This window comes from Oxyura jamaicensis, chromosome 17 (assembly GCF_011077185.1).
Source record: "Oxyura jamaicensis isolate SHBP4307 breed ruddy duck chromosome 17, BPBGC_Ojam_1.0, whole genome shotgun sequence".
NCBI classification, from domain to species: Eukaryota; Metazoa; Chordata; class Aves; order Anseriformes; family Anatidae; genus Oxyura; species Oxyura jamaicensis.
The window spans coordinates 7,263,782-7,279,907 of record NC_048909.1 but is presented as its reverse complement, the minus strand read 5'-3'; the positions used below and the strand labels follow the sequence as shown (position 1 = coordinate 7,279,907).

Here is a 16,126-nt window from a genome sequence, read left to right as displayed (position 1 = left end):
CTTCAGCTTCCTGCAGGTTCTACTAATTTTTTTGTTGGCCTTTTATCACAGGGCCAGGTGACCTGCAAGTCTTCTGCTCCTCAACTTCAGATCATCGCCTAGGAAACAACTAATTAGCAGTGGTTGGAGATGAGTGTGTCTTTGGACATTCTACTCAAGGCCTATGGTCCTTGATCGTTGCTTCGTGGCCATTTTCCTCATTAGCAGCCTGGTCGTTCTTAGGCTCGCCGTAGAGGAAGTTATGCTGAGAAGTAATGCCGCCTTACAGGGGTTTGATTCTGCCTCTCATTGTTTGGGCAGTAGGTGCTACGAGCAGATCCGTTTTCAGCAGTGGCACAAACTGAAGAACTGAAGTATCACTGTGGTCTCACTTAATGGTATCGCTGCCATTACGACAGGTGACTCTGATACAATGCAAAGGGACCGTAGCAGACTGCTGTAATTCAACACCGCTCTCCTGAAACTGATGTTTTTATATCCTCCAAGCTTTGGCCCGTAGCAGTGGAACACTTTCTATTGTATTAGCCTGTTAACAATCTCCCTCGCATTTTAAACCCTTACCATTATTTCTGACCTCTGTCCATCTCTCCCCAAACCAGGCACATAAAAATCCTACTTGCCTAGCCAGTTGTCCCAGCATAATCCCCACCCCAGAAGAGTTCTTGATTTGCTGATACCTGCAAAGCATTTTCACAGTCATTTCCTTATTAATTTTAAAGGATGTCGCAGCACGTGGGCTGGACCTGCCTCAAGTTACATGGATCGTGCAGGTAGGTTTGCCGTGTTTATGTATGTGTACGTGTGGATTAAGTGCAGCCTTGCTCGGATGAAATCCCCTTGCAGTCCACATCCTCTTCCTGCAGTTTTGCTTGTCTTTGTGCTGGTGCCTACAGGTGTGAGAGACCCGCGTGTTCCTGACTACAGGACCAGGAGTCAAGGCTGACAGTCTTCTTTCCTTCTCGATAACTTGAGTATCGTCAGCAGTGTAACATTCTGCTGGCCGGGAGGAAACACCTCCTGCTTCCCCTCACAGGAAGCTAAATTCTGCGAAGTATTGGCCGTCTCTTTTGCAGTTCGGTGTTTCTGATTTTCTGAGATTGGTGGGGAGACAGTTCCACAAGGAGTTTTAGTGCAGTCCTAATGTTAAACGTTGAGTAGCCCGATGCTGTCTGTGCAGTGACCTGAATGTTTCGAGTTAGGTTTTGCTGGGTTGGGACTGGGAGTGGGTAGCTGTAAGCATTCAGCTTTCAGTAGAACTGCATAGTTCAGATTTTTCCCTTTAAGACAACAACCACCACCAAACAAACAAACAAAAAGCCCCACGATCACGGCATTGCTGCTGACAGAAATACTCTCGGTGAGAAAAAAAAACTAAGGGAGCTGGACTGAACCTTAAAGATAGCAGCCTGACATTTCAAAGAGGAAGCTGGGGGCATGAAGCAGATTTCATTTTTGTAAAAGATGTATAATTAAAAGAAAGGTTAGTTGAATTCAGGAAAACTGATCTAGAGATTCTCCTCTATCAAGTGACACCTGGGTAAAAAGAACAGTGCACAGAGCCTCAACAAAACAGCCTTTTAATTTCTATCTCATCCCTTCAGGTAACAAATTTTATTTTAACTTTGTGGTTTTTAAAAAGGAAAGATTTTGTAGCAGCTAGCTGGTCAGAGAAGGCTGGGGAAGTGAAGTCTTTAATTCCCAGCCCTGTATATTAATATAATTTACCAAAGATACAGTTGCCAGTGTTAGAACGCAGTGCAAATTACCTCAAGCCCTGGGAGACTTCTGTGTGTCCAGAAGGCGAAATCTCAGCTGTCCTGAGAGCTGTGTCCAAGAGCAAGGACCTGCAGGGAGCAATTAGATTGCTCACAGCATCTTACTCACACCTCTAGCCAGTAGAAACTTTGCCAGAGGGCACAGGTATAAACACTAGAGTGGGCTTTGGTTGTTGGTTTTTTTCCAGTTAAACTGCTGAGGGCTCATTTCTAAGCAGTATCTCTGTGCATGTTCATTTTTCCAGGAAAGAGGGGTGGGGGGAGAAGGGGGGAAGGCTAAAGGGAGGGAAACAGGTCACCCTTCCTCAGATCTTGCAAATGGCTGGGCATTTTTGATCCCCAGAGAAGTAAACGAGGGGCACCGCTATTTGGGGTGGGACGGAGCTTTAAGCAATGCTTCAATAGCGCCTCGCAGTTAAGGGTGGAAAGACCACTGCTGCCTATATCAGGCTGCCTAAAGGACTTAGTCCCCCACCTCTCTCAGCTTTCCTCTATCCAGTAATGTATCCAGTAACCTACGATTTGGTTTAATTCAAACAAAGCAATTTAGCCCAACTCCACATTTCAATTTGTCATGTTTTATTTCACGGCTTTTCTCCCGGATGCAGAGCAGGCAGCTTCTCGCTCCGTACGGGCACTGCTGAGGGTTGTTTGGTTTGAGGTTTTTGTGCTTCTTTTTTATTTATTTATTTATTTTTTTTTTTTTTTGAGGGAAGCAAACAGGTTCCTGACGTGCCTGTATAGAAATAAAATGTAAAAGGCAAAGAGAGACACCGAGATGGGGAAAACTGTCCTATTATCTGAAAGTTGGCCAATGTGTCACATTCACATGTCAAAAAACTGCTGTGGCTGAGGGGGTTGAGTGATGGTTACAGGGATGAGTCCGACGGGCTCTTTCTAAACAGACTGATTCCGAGGCAAGTGCAGCGTGTGGGTTTTGCCGAGATCCCCTTTGTTTCAGATGAGCAGGCGGAACGTCTCGTTTATAATTAACACGCTGTGTTCTGTTAATTCCTCCTCTCCCTTCTCGTGTTCCCTTTTTGAAGTATAACGCTCCGGCTTCACCTGCGGAATACATCCACCGGATCGGGAGGACGGCTCGGATTGGCTGTCACGGGAACAGCCTGCTTGTCCTGGCGCCTTCGGAGGCAGAATATGTCAGCTTGCTGGCTTCTCACAAGATTAAGTGAGTCAGAAACGCGAACAAAAGTTTCAGCTCATCCTTGCTAATTAACCTTCCGTGGCACTTTCAGCGGGACCGTAGCTCGTGCAGGTTTTAATAAGAGTTTATTAATTCTTGTGATCCAGGACCAGCCCCAGACTAGCAAAAGGAGAGGGGGGAAAGTGTGCGAAATATCATCAGCCTGACAGATTGCGTGCAAGCGAGTGTGTGTGGCGAGGGGCAGAGAGGAGACGACAGTCCGAGATCCTTTGCACTCGGCTGTTATCTCCGTGGCCCTGGGTTCAAGTCGTGGCTATGCGGAGATCACAAGTCAAATGAGCCTGTCAGATGCTAACTGGCCATCTGCCTGCATAGCACCATATTGTCAGAGATTGTGCTTTCGCTTCAGGAGAGATCCGGCGGAGAAATAGCTGGGGAGCTGTGGGTCATATCTGGCAGGTAATTGGCCCAGATATGTTGTGTAAGTGGCTTGTGACAGAAATAGTAGAGGCTTTTGCAAGTGGTGAGTGCTCAGTGTGGTCCTGGAAGGCAAAGAGGGCAGTGGACTCAAAAGACCAGAACCAGGGGACATTTCCTGGCTAGCTGAGAAAGCTTCTCTTACACCGGCTGTAGCTAGGACAGGGGACAAGGCAGCAAGGAGCCAGGCTGGTGAAGGGCCAGCCCAAAGTGCAGTCAGCTCTGCTTCCTTTGTGGGGGGAAAAAAAACCCTCAGCATTGCTATTCAGGAGCACTCTCAGGTCCCAAACCTCCTCAGCAGTCAGCTGGAGATACGTGACTCCCCTTGCTCCCTGCTTTGCTGTCTCTTGGCATTTCAGAACAGCAGCCGAGCGGAGTCCTTTTAGTGTTGTACTGGTGTTGATGGAGCCCTGTAAACTCGTGCACAAATTAGTTCTCTTTTATTTCTCGTGTTTATGTCGGGTGGAGCTGCTTGGAGCTGTATTTGGTTTTGCATCCCTGAAACAAACAAATGTTGGCAGTAAATACGGGCTTATTCTAGGCTGTGAGCCATTTAGTGGTCTAACAAAGAGCCATCCATCATCCCAGGTAACTATCTATTAAGCAGACACCAGCAAGACATGGAAGGCTAAGCTGACAGGGTTTTTTTTCATGTAACAAACAGCACTGACATTTAAAGGTGAAATCCCACATAATTGTGAATTTTTAGTTCCAACTAGAAAGTTTTATTTTTCTGTTTCATAGCATTTGGGGAAGGGTTGGAGAAAGGAGAGGGAAATTTCCCTCCTTTTTTTTTTCCCCCCAGTTTTAAATGTTAATGCTTTTATCCGATTGTGTTGGTTTTTTTAACAAGTTTAAGGAGCAGTGTCAGTCACCCACGCTGGTAATTATACCTGCTAAGGAGACCTGTTGTTGAGCCAGCCGCTGTTCGTCAGGCATCTGGAGAAGACAGCGCTCAGTGTGCGGAGGGAGGTTTATGTGGATATTTTTTCCCTACTTCTCAAATCACTCCAGCCAAACAACTCTGGGGACCGTCTTTTCTTGTTTGTTTGTTTTATGTTCTTCATAAAACGCGCTGCCCCGGAGAGAAGGGACTTCCCAAAAAAGGCGTGTAATTTTCCTCCTTTGACCCCTGTCTTCAGATGGAAGGAAATGAGCGTCTAATTGGCATGGGTGGGCGATTCGGCCTGCTTGCAGTCATGTGTCCTCTGCTCTTCCTACATGGTGTGAGAAGGGGCAGCGGAACAGAAGAGAGAGCTGATGAATTACAGAGAAGATGCAGGAAGGCAGCTTGAAGCTAAAGGCAGCAAGTGCCATCAGCACAAATTGCCGTTACCCTTCATAAACAGAGCATTACAGTGATAATCCTGACAATCTAATTCAGTGCGATGATGAGAGACAGCGTGTGTCGGACGCTCTCCGATCCCCTTAAGCACTTTAATTTTTGTTTCTTTATCCCAAGTCTGGGCAGCTTTTGATTTGGACTGCGCAAGTTACCGGACTTAGCATTTTGTTTTAATTCTTCGCTTCAATTTGAAGTCTGTTGTTTCTTACTGGAGATGAGTGTGTTGTGAATTGTCCTTTAATTTTTTTTTTTCTTTAAATGAAATTCCTGCTGGGTTTATTGAAATGTAAATACTTCATAAAATATGTATTTCTAAGAAGACAAAGCATGAGACAGGTCCTCGTTGCCTTCGGTGGGTGTAAATGAGTAGTTTCAGTGCCACACTGATTTACAGTGGATGAGGATCAGACCCAGAGTTTTTTCTTAAACCCCTCCACCCACCCCAGCATGCTTGGGAGTAAGTCCAGAAATGTTGAGAGTTGGAAGTAATGAGAGCAGACGTGGCTTTGTTCCTGGATGAAAATCCACTTCGGAATTAGGGATGACTGCCTTTGAAATTGGAAATCGCTCGCAATTAATTTTCACCGGTACCTGAAGCCTCTCCTTGGCTTCCACTGTGGAAAAGCAGCATTAGCCTTTGCCAAAGCGATCTCACTTTGGCTCCGCTGAGATCAGTAATTCCCGATGGGTCTCAAGAAAGCTGCGTGCCTCTCTGCAACTTTCTTTTCAATCTTTGTGTGGCTTGAAGTTGTGGCTCCTCTACCCAACTGTAAACGCGTATGTACACGCACACGCACGCTGATGTTTAGTGTGCATTTCCCCCCCCTCTTTTTTTTTAAAGGTTAGACTCCAAAATGTTCTGTCTCGCCTCTAAGCATAACTAACAGATTTTCCTTCAAAGGCAGAAGGCGAGAAGCAGTAGAAAGTCAGCAAGATTTACTTTTTTTTTCCTCTTTTTGCTTATGTCTCTTTTAGTTCCTTCAACTGCAATCTAGCAGCGCCTGCCTCGACAGCTATCAGATAATTTCTTTATCTCCTAACGGCGGCCTCACTAATTTATAAAGGAAAACGCATCACCGTGAAGGCACGAGTCATTTCTCTCCCTTCCTCCCCCCCCCTTCGCCCGCTCCCCTCGCCTGATGCTCCCTGCTGCGAACCAGGTTCACAGATCTGTTAGGCTGCGAGCTGGCGGCGCGCCAGGAGAGGGGAGGATCGGCGAGGGGGTGACATATCAGACAAATCAATGTCAGGGGGTTGACGTTTTCATTCAGCGCTGTGTCAGAGCAACCTTTCGGGGGAAGGGGAGGTACGCTTCTCCGCTCGCTTAAGCGGTTGCCATTTATGTTTTAATTTGCTGTTATACTTTTCAAAAAACAAACGGAGAGACCCTCGGTTGTCTTTTTATGCTCCGTTTCCCTTTCTCCCCCATCGCTCCTCCGCCTTTCTCGGCAGCCTCAGTGGAGGAATCTGCTCTGTCGAGTCCCAGCTGCACAAAGATGGGGCTCCTCTCCCACGTAGGGTATCTCTTGGCCACCCCGGCCTTTCCCTTCCAGGCTGTGTGACCGTTTCTCTGGACCATCTCTTCCTTTCCTTGTGTTGGGATGAACTGGCTGAGGCTGAAAATGCAGCTTGCAGGGAAAAAAAGGTATTCGTCGCTTAATCTGGGAAGGGGTGGGGAACAGGCCAGGATCACAGTATCCTGTAATGAAGAGCATGGTGAAGAATTACCTGTTCCTCCTGGTCAGGGGTTTTGTGATCTCTGAGTGAAGAGGAAGGGGAGATCCTTGTTACAATCCCTTCCTATACTTCGCAGAAAATCATCAGTGCCTCCTTTCAGAAGCCACGTACACCTGTCTGACCGTATGAGAGCTGTTAGGCCCCCAAGATTTACCTCTTCCTTAAACTGCTGTAAACCCAAATGAACGCCTCGGTTTCTGTGCAGTATTTATAATTCCTTCTGGTATAAAAAAGAAAAGAATCTCTTTTCTAGATGTGACCTTTGCCCATTGCTGAAATGCAGCAACTTGAAAATTTGGGCTCACAAACTTTAGCTTTTATTGTCTGAGTAATTCCCTTGGAAATGGGACCCAGTTTGGATGCAGCTGTAATATTAATTGCCTGAAGCTGCACAGCTGTTCCTGTGCTGTGTCACCTGGCGTGTGTGTGCCCCACAAGACAGTGTTAAAGAGGACAAAGAATATCTAGTCTCGTGTAGAAGCATCTCTAAACGGGACCGCTGACATGCTTTAAAATGAAGCAGGTTCTTAGGCGTTTGTGGTATCTGGGCCACAACAGTACCCAGCAGTGTTCTGCGAGCTGGACTGGAGAATAAATCATCTGGTTGAATCTACAGGAAGAATGTGAGTCGACAGAATGAAAATAAATGCCCAGTGTGAAACCTGGCTAGGACAGCTGAATGAGTCGCCTGTGTTCAAAAAATAAATAAATAAATGAAATGTGTTGGGTCCCTAATGGCAGGGCTTTGGCTTTGCACTTTAGAGGAGAGAGAAGGTGAGTTCTCAGAATGGGGAAGGAAATCAAACCACTTACTTGGCATCAGAGGTGGCTTTTGAAGCTATAAATGAGTGGGAGAGCATGTCCGTCAGAAACTGTGTTTCTGAGCCCTGACCCAAGCAATGTAGCAAAAGGTTGGGATGATGTAAAATGGTGTGGGAGAGGTATGATGCGACCAGCTGGAAGGAAGCTGTGAGAGTTGGCTTCATAGGAAAAGTTCCTTGGGATCCTGTTGTTCCCCTCTGAGTCAGCGTGAGAGGAAGGAACTGTGTCTTTACACAGCTTTAGTTCAAGGTCTTCAGCTTTGTGAGCATGGCCACTAACGTGGGTGGAAAATACTGCGTGTAAACATCAAAACACTGTTCCTTCGGGTGAGGGTTGAGCAACGTCTCTGATCTTTAAGAGAATCCAGGGGCTAAATCAGGGGAGACGAGACATAGGAGAAGCAGAAAAGTAAACTTGTTCTGGCAGAGCTGAGAACACAGCAAAGTGAGAGCAGCACATCTTCCTAGCCTGTATGTGCAGGTCTCAAGTCAGGCTCTTTCTCACGCTTGCACAAGCAGCAAAATGCAGGCATCATCTGCTCCCTGCCCGTAGCATCTAATGGGCAATGTTTGACGCCCTTTGGGTTCAAAGTGGAGGTTACAGATCTTATTATTTCTAGTTATGAAGTAAATCTATGTGAAGCATTAATGTTATGAGCTGCTTGAACTCTATACTGAGTTTCTTTTACTGCAAAACTAGGAAAAGAAAATTAAATGTTTCCCGATTGTCTTGGTGCTTTTCAATGCGAGGAAAGAGAAATTATGGAAACAGCAGAAATCTAATTAAAGGCCTGGAATTTTTCAGTAGTTAACTATGCTGGTTGAGAACCAAGGAGCCTTTTAGTGGACTGTTTTTATTTGTATGCCACCCTCAGCTATTTTGATGCCCTGTTGGAACCAGATTGTTTGTTGGTGACTAATAATGGCGACAAGATTGTTGGTAAAATGTTGTCTCTGTTCCAGTGAAAGCACCAGTTCACCTGGAGCTGAGATTTCGTATTGATTACATTCTTGGAGTTGCTGGGCGAGTCGCTAGGACCTCATGTATTTCAGGGATAAATGCTTAAGTTGAACATGTAAATCTCAATCTTCTTGCAATCCATTATCAGCCTGCAGTTTGTTACGTGCTATGTTTTAAAAAGTAGAAGAAATCATTGTCATTTTTTTTCTTTGTTGCTTCAGTGTCTCAGAGATGAAGATGGAGAAGGTGTTGTCCAGCCTGATGAAGGACGATCGCTTCAAGTTGCCCAGACCAAGAGGCAAGGTGAGTTATTCTGCTGATTTGGAATTGCTGCAATTTTCGTTCGCCCAATCTTTAAACTGCTGCCCCCCAAAAGCAGTTCCTTCTAATTCTTCAGCAAGTATTTTTAGCAGAAAGCAAAGGTTTCTAGCTGCAAAAGCTTTATTTTTTTCCCAGTGTTTCTGTTCTCCTTGGGTTTTCTGCATTAAAATACTGTTGTTGTTTTTCACTGAAATCGGCCTGCAATGCTTTTATTTTAAATGTTTGGAACGTGTTTAGGATACAGCCTCTTAGCTTTTTTAGCAAATATGCAAAAGTGCAGTTATGCTGTTTTCATGCAGAAGTTATTTTAAATAGCTTTTTTTGTGAATAAATACTTTCCTTTTCTCCCGAGTGTGCTTGTAGGCAGGTAACTGAGTTTCCTTTGGAGAGTTTTTTAACAATTACATCTACGAAGTTATACACGTTAGGTTTGTTACTGACATGGGACAGAATGGTACCTGTTACAGGCCTGTTACAGGCTCGAGAAGTGTAATTTCACAGGAAGTGAGCAAAATAGAGAACGTGGTTTGGTATTTTTATTTTTTCCCCTTCTTCTCTGGAAAATGACAATTTGGTTTTTGAAAGCGGCAGGACAAACTGCATGCTGAATGTTGCTGAACGTCACAGCTCAGTACTTGAGGAGGTACAAAACGATTGATCCATTTCCAAAATTCTCACCTAAACATCTCAGTGCCTTTGTATCCTTGCCTTTGGATCAGCAATATAAAGCTAGCAAACCTGTTTGCTACCGGGACCGATGAGCTTGGTATTTCTACCGTGCCTTCAAATTGTAAAATGCTCTGCACATTTAAATGGAGAACACTTCTGATCTAAATACTCGTATTCTACCTTTCTTACTTTACTCAAAACAACAACAACAAAAAAACATGAACAAGCAAAAAACAACCCCAATATGAAAAGGAGCCGTTACTCTCATTTCTTTTGCTGGGCAGTGCTGCCTAAGCATGCCCTGCCATGCCAGCTGCTGTACGTGAGCACCTGTACAGAAGGAGCTGGTTCCTTTCACTTGCAGTCAGAGGTGGGATTGAACTCCTGTATTCCCTCTGCCTTCAAAGTGAGCGGAATTTTGCTGTTGACTTCACTGGAGCTGAGGTACATCCACTCTGTCTGTAGGATAGTCTGAATCTGCTGCGGGGACTTGGAAATACAAAATTACCTATTTTTATGTGACTCAGAATCTTAAAGAATTGAGACTGAGAAATAGAGTTTCTCTTTCTGGAAAAAAAATCTATATAATGGCGATGAAGCTACCATAGGCCTGTCAATATCAAATAGGTATCTTCAGGAATGACTTGAAAAATATTTAAATGCAATCAAGAATTCATTCAATTAGTTAGATTTGTATTTTATTGCCATCAGAGGCTCTGTAAGTGGTCTGTAATGCTTCCTCAGATGCTGCAGGGACGTGTTTATGAGTTTTAGGGGAGGTTAATCTCTATTAAATTCCCTAAGTTTGCTGTAAAGCCAGTGGAATAAGCTGAGAACGCAACGGACACTGCGTAGGACAGAGAGTGATTGAGGACTTGTTGTTACGAGGAGCTGAACCCGATCCGTTTGTGATGTTGCCGTTCGAGAGCGAGTTAGCTTTGCTTATCAGCTCTCGGTGCGTTGAGTCATGTATATATTATGGTGGTGCACACAGGAACCTCATTATAATGCTCTTCGGTTCTCGTTGCCTCAACTGCAGTCCATTATAAGCACCCCGTTGGAACATGCATTTTTTGGGCTTCTGTGTGCAGCCAGGGAGCAAGCTGAAGTGCCTGTAAAATGTATATTTTATATTTAGGCGTATAAAATATATATGTGGCTATGTCTGGGTGTGTGAATGTTCACCTGCCTACAAAGAGAATAAATTTGATCTTTCAACTTTTATGGAGGGGGGCAGGGGGACTTGGCGAGTTCTAGAGAAGGTGTGTGGAGGTTAGTAAAAAGTTGTTATTAAAACAAAATCCTTCATTTTGTTTTGAAGTATAATGGAAGCAGGAGATGTTAGAGCCTGTGCTTTTGGCTTTTTTTCCCTGCTTTAGGAAAGAACTCCTCTACCTCAGTCTAGTTTTATTGTGTTTCCATCCTTTTTCCCATTAACATACTCTCTTCATGAAATCAGAGACTTTCAGTACTTACCCCAGCCTCCCAAACCTAAAAGCTGCAGTCTTTATAATCCCAAGTTTCTTCTGAACGAGGTAAGCGTGGTTTCTCCTAGTGTGGTTGGTGGGAGGTCCTCTGGTGTCTTGAACCAGTGAAGTCACATTGCAGCCAGGCCCGTCTCTTCTTCTAGGTTATCGGTATTGTTAGTGATCACAGATTATACTGGTGGTTGGGGATCTGCCAGAACAGGCTCTTATTTTAAGCAAATACGGGGTAGAAAAAGCTCTTCTGTCGCACTGTTTCTCCATAATGGCAGCAGTGCTTGTTACCTAACAGATACAACATTCATCTGGGTGGAGCGTAGATCAAGCAAGCCTCTGGGGTAGGCTTTTATCTTTTGGGCCTTGGAAAAATGTGGAAGGGTCTCCGATTAATTGTCCTGTTCATCCGGACCAGGATGCAAGCAGGATTAAAGCTGGCTTGCGTGAGTAAAGCACGCAGGATGGCTTCCAGTACACTTCCAGTAGCACCTCCTGTATTGGATCTGCCCAGATACTCGCATGGTGTGCTGGTTTTGTTTTTAAAGTTTGGCTCTGAGTCGGTTTTAAATTTAGATTTTTATTTTTATTTAAAGATGAACCTCCCTGGAAGGCAGGAATCAAACACAGGTTTTTATTTTTTTTTTCATGCCCATTAGGGGGCAATTTTAAAATGAGATCTGTCTCAAGAGGCTGAAGGGGATAAAAGACAAGGTGGAGACGGGAGGAGGGGAGAAGCTGTTTTCTGAGTACATTATGTTCCCTGCCATTTGCTTTTTTTCATTTATTTCTCTCGGACTGACCTCACACTTTGGAAATTATGCACCTAGTTTTTTATCCCTCATTTTTGTCTTACTTTTTTTTTTTTTTCCCCCAGCACCAGGAAGAAGAGATGCCTCATTTTGAAACCTAAAGGGGGGAATAAGAAAAGTCCTTTGTAATATATTGCCATATTATCACTAAATCCCCTGACAGTTGTGACACAGAAGCAAGTCACCTGTCACTTAAGCTTGAGGTCTCTTTAATTTTCTCCTGGAATTCGCACCAGGCTGTCTTTAATTTGAGGCCTTTATTGGAATTCTGAAACCTTTCTGCCTCCCCGGTGCTCAGATCTATTCTGAGTGCTGTTACAGAATGTATACAATAACCAACAGAGGGATTCAGAGGGGGCTGAAGCACTGTTTATTTAACACTCTGGAGGGATTTTCGTGCTTATTCGGTCCTGGCTACCCGGCTTTCAATATCGCTTTGACAACCGTTATGCCCTTCTCATTAATTTTAAACAGTTAAAACACAGGAAAAAGAGAAAAAGTTTTCATTATTAAAGTGCTTTACTTTTTAATAACAGAGGATTCTGTCCGCCAGGGGAAAGGGCAAACCTCACTAATTTCACATTCATATTAAAAAACGCTGGGAAGGTGACACTTTGTGCTGCCAGGAGGCTTAACAAAAGAAAAGTGATGGGGACTAGGAGGAGCGGGCGGGGTGGGAGAAAGTTTTATGTTTCACGTCAATGGAAACTTGTTAGTCACAGCGCCGAGTGTCCACTTCAGGGAGGCAGCACCACTTGTAGTTTATTAAACCTTTACAGAGGCCCCTCGACTGGAGACTGTCTCAGCTGATTAATAGGCGCACATGAAGTCAAACTAAGAGACAGCTCTGGAACGGGTGTGCTGTCAGTCTCTGGAGTGCACCGGGAGATGGATAGCAGAGCCCGGGAATCTGGGAGATGCCCCGGGTAGCCTTAAAACACCAACGTTGTCTTTGTTGGAGATGCAGACAGACAGTCCAGGCAGCGGGTGAGCAGGACGTCCAGTTCCCGTGTGTGTTTGTTTGCTGCAGGATAGCTGTGGGATCCTGAGTTCCAAAGAGGGCGCTGTGCAGGGGCTGCGCCTGCATCTGGGGTCTTGCTGGCGCTGGATTTGCTGTTAGGATGCAGAGGGGCAGATCTGGATCAGCAGAACGTTTTGTGGGGGTGTCAGCAGCATCACCGGGGTTCCCAGGGTCGACGTGACGTGGTTCCCCTGGACAGCAGCGGGGCAGAGGGGATGCTTGCAGCCATGAAGGAGGGAGGGTTGGGCAGCATTAGCATGCAAATCTCCTGGGGAGGACCAACAGGACTGTTGTGGTGGCGCAGGCCTAGTTGCAGGGTAGTGAGAGGTGGGTGTTTGTTTGCAGTCAGCCCTGGGCAGGAAGACGAGGGGTTGACCAGTAACAAATTGCTGCCTTGGATCTGGCGCTCTTAGCCTTGGGTGCTGGTTCCTGTCTGAGTGGCTTTTGAGATCTGTGGTCCTTTCTTGGGAGAGTTTCGTATCCATGGATGCTTGGCTTTGCACTTTGCTGTCAACTTGCCATCAGATCTGTTTTCTTGTCCACATTTCCTCTATCTGCCTTGGTACTTGAGGAGAGCCAGCCTCTTTTCTCCTCCCAGTAACAGCTTGCTCCCAGTAACGATTGCCTTCCATTTCCCGCACTGGATCCTACAGCCTGATCATGGAAAAGCTTGAGCACAGGGAAAATTGCCTCTTCAGCTCAAGGAAATTTCTTCTGTCGTGTCTTTGGTGCAAGGGCCTTGTCTTACTCTGGAGGAACCACCAGCAGCTACAGTTACATATGATGTACTGACAGGGAGCAAACTTCATGTAGACATCAGTAGTGAGAGGCTCATTTTAGTTGGCTCGGTTCACAGGTGCTGAATTTTTGGTCCATTCTCTGGGGTGTGGAGATGAACGCACATCTCCTGCCCCATGAGTGCCAAGAAGAGGCCAGGCGCTATGGGGAACTGCTCAGGGGAAGCTGCAACATCGGTCTGACTCCTGATAAAGAACCTGGGCCCAGCGGAGTCCGTGTAGAGTCTGGGGAGAGTAATTCCAAACAGCTGCAGGGGAAATAAGCACTGCTATCTGGCCTGTTGAATCTGAGGAGGAGAGAAAAAAAAAAAGCGAGGGGAAAATGATACGTGATAGATGTTAGAAAACACAAAATTAAAACTGATTTGCTCTCCTCACCATGGAGTGCTTACTGGCTGCTTTGACTTTAACGTCTTTATCTATATTTTTTTTCTCTAGTAATATTGAGAGGATTACCTTTGTTGGCCCCTGGGTGGTTACTGTGTGATTTTACTGTTATTAAATCTATTGTAAACTGCTTCATTATTCCTGACTCAAATTCTCTCTTTCCTCTAATCCTCCCACCGCCCTTGTAGAAATCCTGCGGTACGGACCCTCAGGAAGTGCGGGAGCGGGCCACGGTCTTGCAGACAAAATTTGAAAATTACGTTCACTCCAGTGAGGTGACCGTCCGGTGGGCAAAAAAAGGTCAGTGTGTTTCTTTTCAGCTTGTTCCCAAACGGCTCATTTATAACCCGTTTTCTTCAGGGGAAATGCTTCAGGGAAAAGGCCTGGAAGAAACATTTTGGGTACATCGGGCTCCACAGAGGGGTTGAGATGGGCCCAGAAGGCTTTGTGATGATATTAAATGTTAATTTCTTGCATCCCCGTATTAAGTGCAAATGAGGTTTAATCTCGACTTTCAGTAGGATTCACATCCAAGGACTCTGACCCAATCACAAGAGCAAATAGATGGCGTGTTACTCTGGGAAGGTCATGGGTGACCTGCCTAACCGCAGCCTGGCGCAACACCCACCGGGTGCTTTCAGTTCACACCAGAGGTGAATTTGAAGCCTGTGAGGCGGGACGTCTTGGGAGCAGCTCTTAACAGGCAAGGCTCTTAGGCTGGAGGTTGTTGTGTGGGATGGGAGAAATGAGAGGGGGCACAACTACTCAGAAAGGCAGGCAGGAAGAAGAAAAACTAGGGTGGATTTAATAATAATTGTACCCAGGAACAAATCTGGGGTTGTGTCTCTCTCCTTGCCAGGCAGGACACACAGACATTGTCACTGAGCAGTCCAAGAAGCTTTTCCCTCCTTCTTCTCAGTTTGAAAAAGCCAGAGAGGTGGATTTGGGGGAAAAGGTGGAAAACTTGACAGGGATGTGGTAGGAAAATAAACACTAAGCACTCTCCTGAGAGGAACCTAAGGGATGGTGCAGTGTAGGTACCCCTCTGCAAGGTACGATTCTGCTGCCCCATGGGGCTGATCTGGGTGCGCCTGTAAACTAAATAGCTGTTGTAAAGCTGGTGCTGGAAGTCAGGCCCCAAAGCTCCTTGACAATTAGTTGGAATTTGTTCGTTAGATAGTGAGACAAGTCCACAACATGCAAACTCTTCATGCAAGGAGCTGAACCACGCTTGCTCAGAACATATAGGACTAGAGCCTTTCCTTTTCTCCAAGTCTCCACCTGTCATGTGTCTCTCTTCCCGATCATTTTCTTTTTCACCTCTTTTGTGTCTTTGATCTGAGTCAAATCCTGCTGTCGTAGATTGTGTACATGTCCTGTTGATGTCAGCTGCAGAGTTTCCAATCAGGTTTGGATGAGAGATGTCCTGATAAGATAGGAGATATTTGTACCTGCTCTGTGTGTTTGCATACAGCTGTGGCACAAGCATCCATACATACTGCACTGCATAAATCACATACTGAGTGGCCAAAACCAAATGGGGAAGCTGGCCTTTGAGCTGTACAATGTCATCATATAAACTGGATAAGGGAAGGCTGTTCTCAGGGTAGACTTTACATTCAGCATTAAAATCATTTGAATCAAGAGAAGTGATTAAATCTGTTAAAAGAGGTCAAAGGTGTTTTTTTTTCCTGACTTAGGTGGCGACGTTGCAGAAAGACTACAGCTTGAGCTGTAACTACCTGCTTACCCCAAATTATTCTGCGTGCTGTTAAAGTTACGTGGCCATGTTGGTGGGAAAGGTCTTTGAAATGCTTTTTCATGCTTTGCCCTACCTCTCCATGACATGTCACTGCACTGTTTATCACCACCACCCCACCACCACCCCACAATGGTTGTGTTGATTTTTCCTTGGAGTTTTAAAATACTTTTCTCCTGCAATGAAATTGTTAGAGACTCACCACTTAAGAAGCTTGCATGCACCCATTTTCGGGTGCGTTGTGCTACTTGACTGGTGTATTACTTTTCCTAGGTGCCCTTGTAAGTCCATGATCTTAAAACATGTTCTTAATATGGTCAAATCCTTGCTTCTGCGTGGATGAGCTTCCACACGCTCCACTGGGACTCCTCATCCCCATGCGAACTTCTAACCTGAAATGACTGTGACGGGGAGAAGGAACAACTGCATGGCTTGGGTCCCGCTCAGAAATCCTCTGTGGTCTCTTCATGCAGCTCATGCACGCGAGCTCCACACACACTTGTTGCTGACTTCAGCACTAATAACTTTTTTAGCTGCAAACAAGAAGTGCAGAACATTTGTCAGGAAATTTGCCACGTTGTGCATCCCATTTATCTTGTGCAGG

At 45.4% G+C, this 16,126-nt stretch overlaps 1 protein-coding gene across 4 annotated transcripts in view; it reads left to right on the top strand.

Annotated features, from left to right (window-relative positions):
• DDX31 (DEAD-box helicase 31) overlaps positions 1-16,126 on the top strand; it is a 46,861-nt gene that overhangs the window by 17,510 nt on the left and 13,225 nt on the right. For all 4 annotated transcript variants that reach the window (XM_035341763.1, XM_035341762.1, XM_035341761.1 and 1 more), the window contains 4 exons: positions 720-770; positions 2,822-2,961; positions 8,500-8,581; positions 13,952-14,063. In XM_035341763.1, the coding sequence (XP_035197654.1) occupies positions 720-770; positions 2,822-2,961; positions 8,500-8,581; positions 13,952-14,063 (385 nt within the window). The remainder of the gene's footprint in view (positions 1-719; positions 771-2,821; positions 2,962-8,499; positions 8,582-13,951; positions 14,064-16,126) is intronic.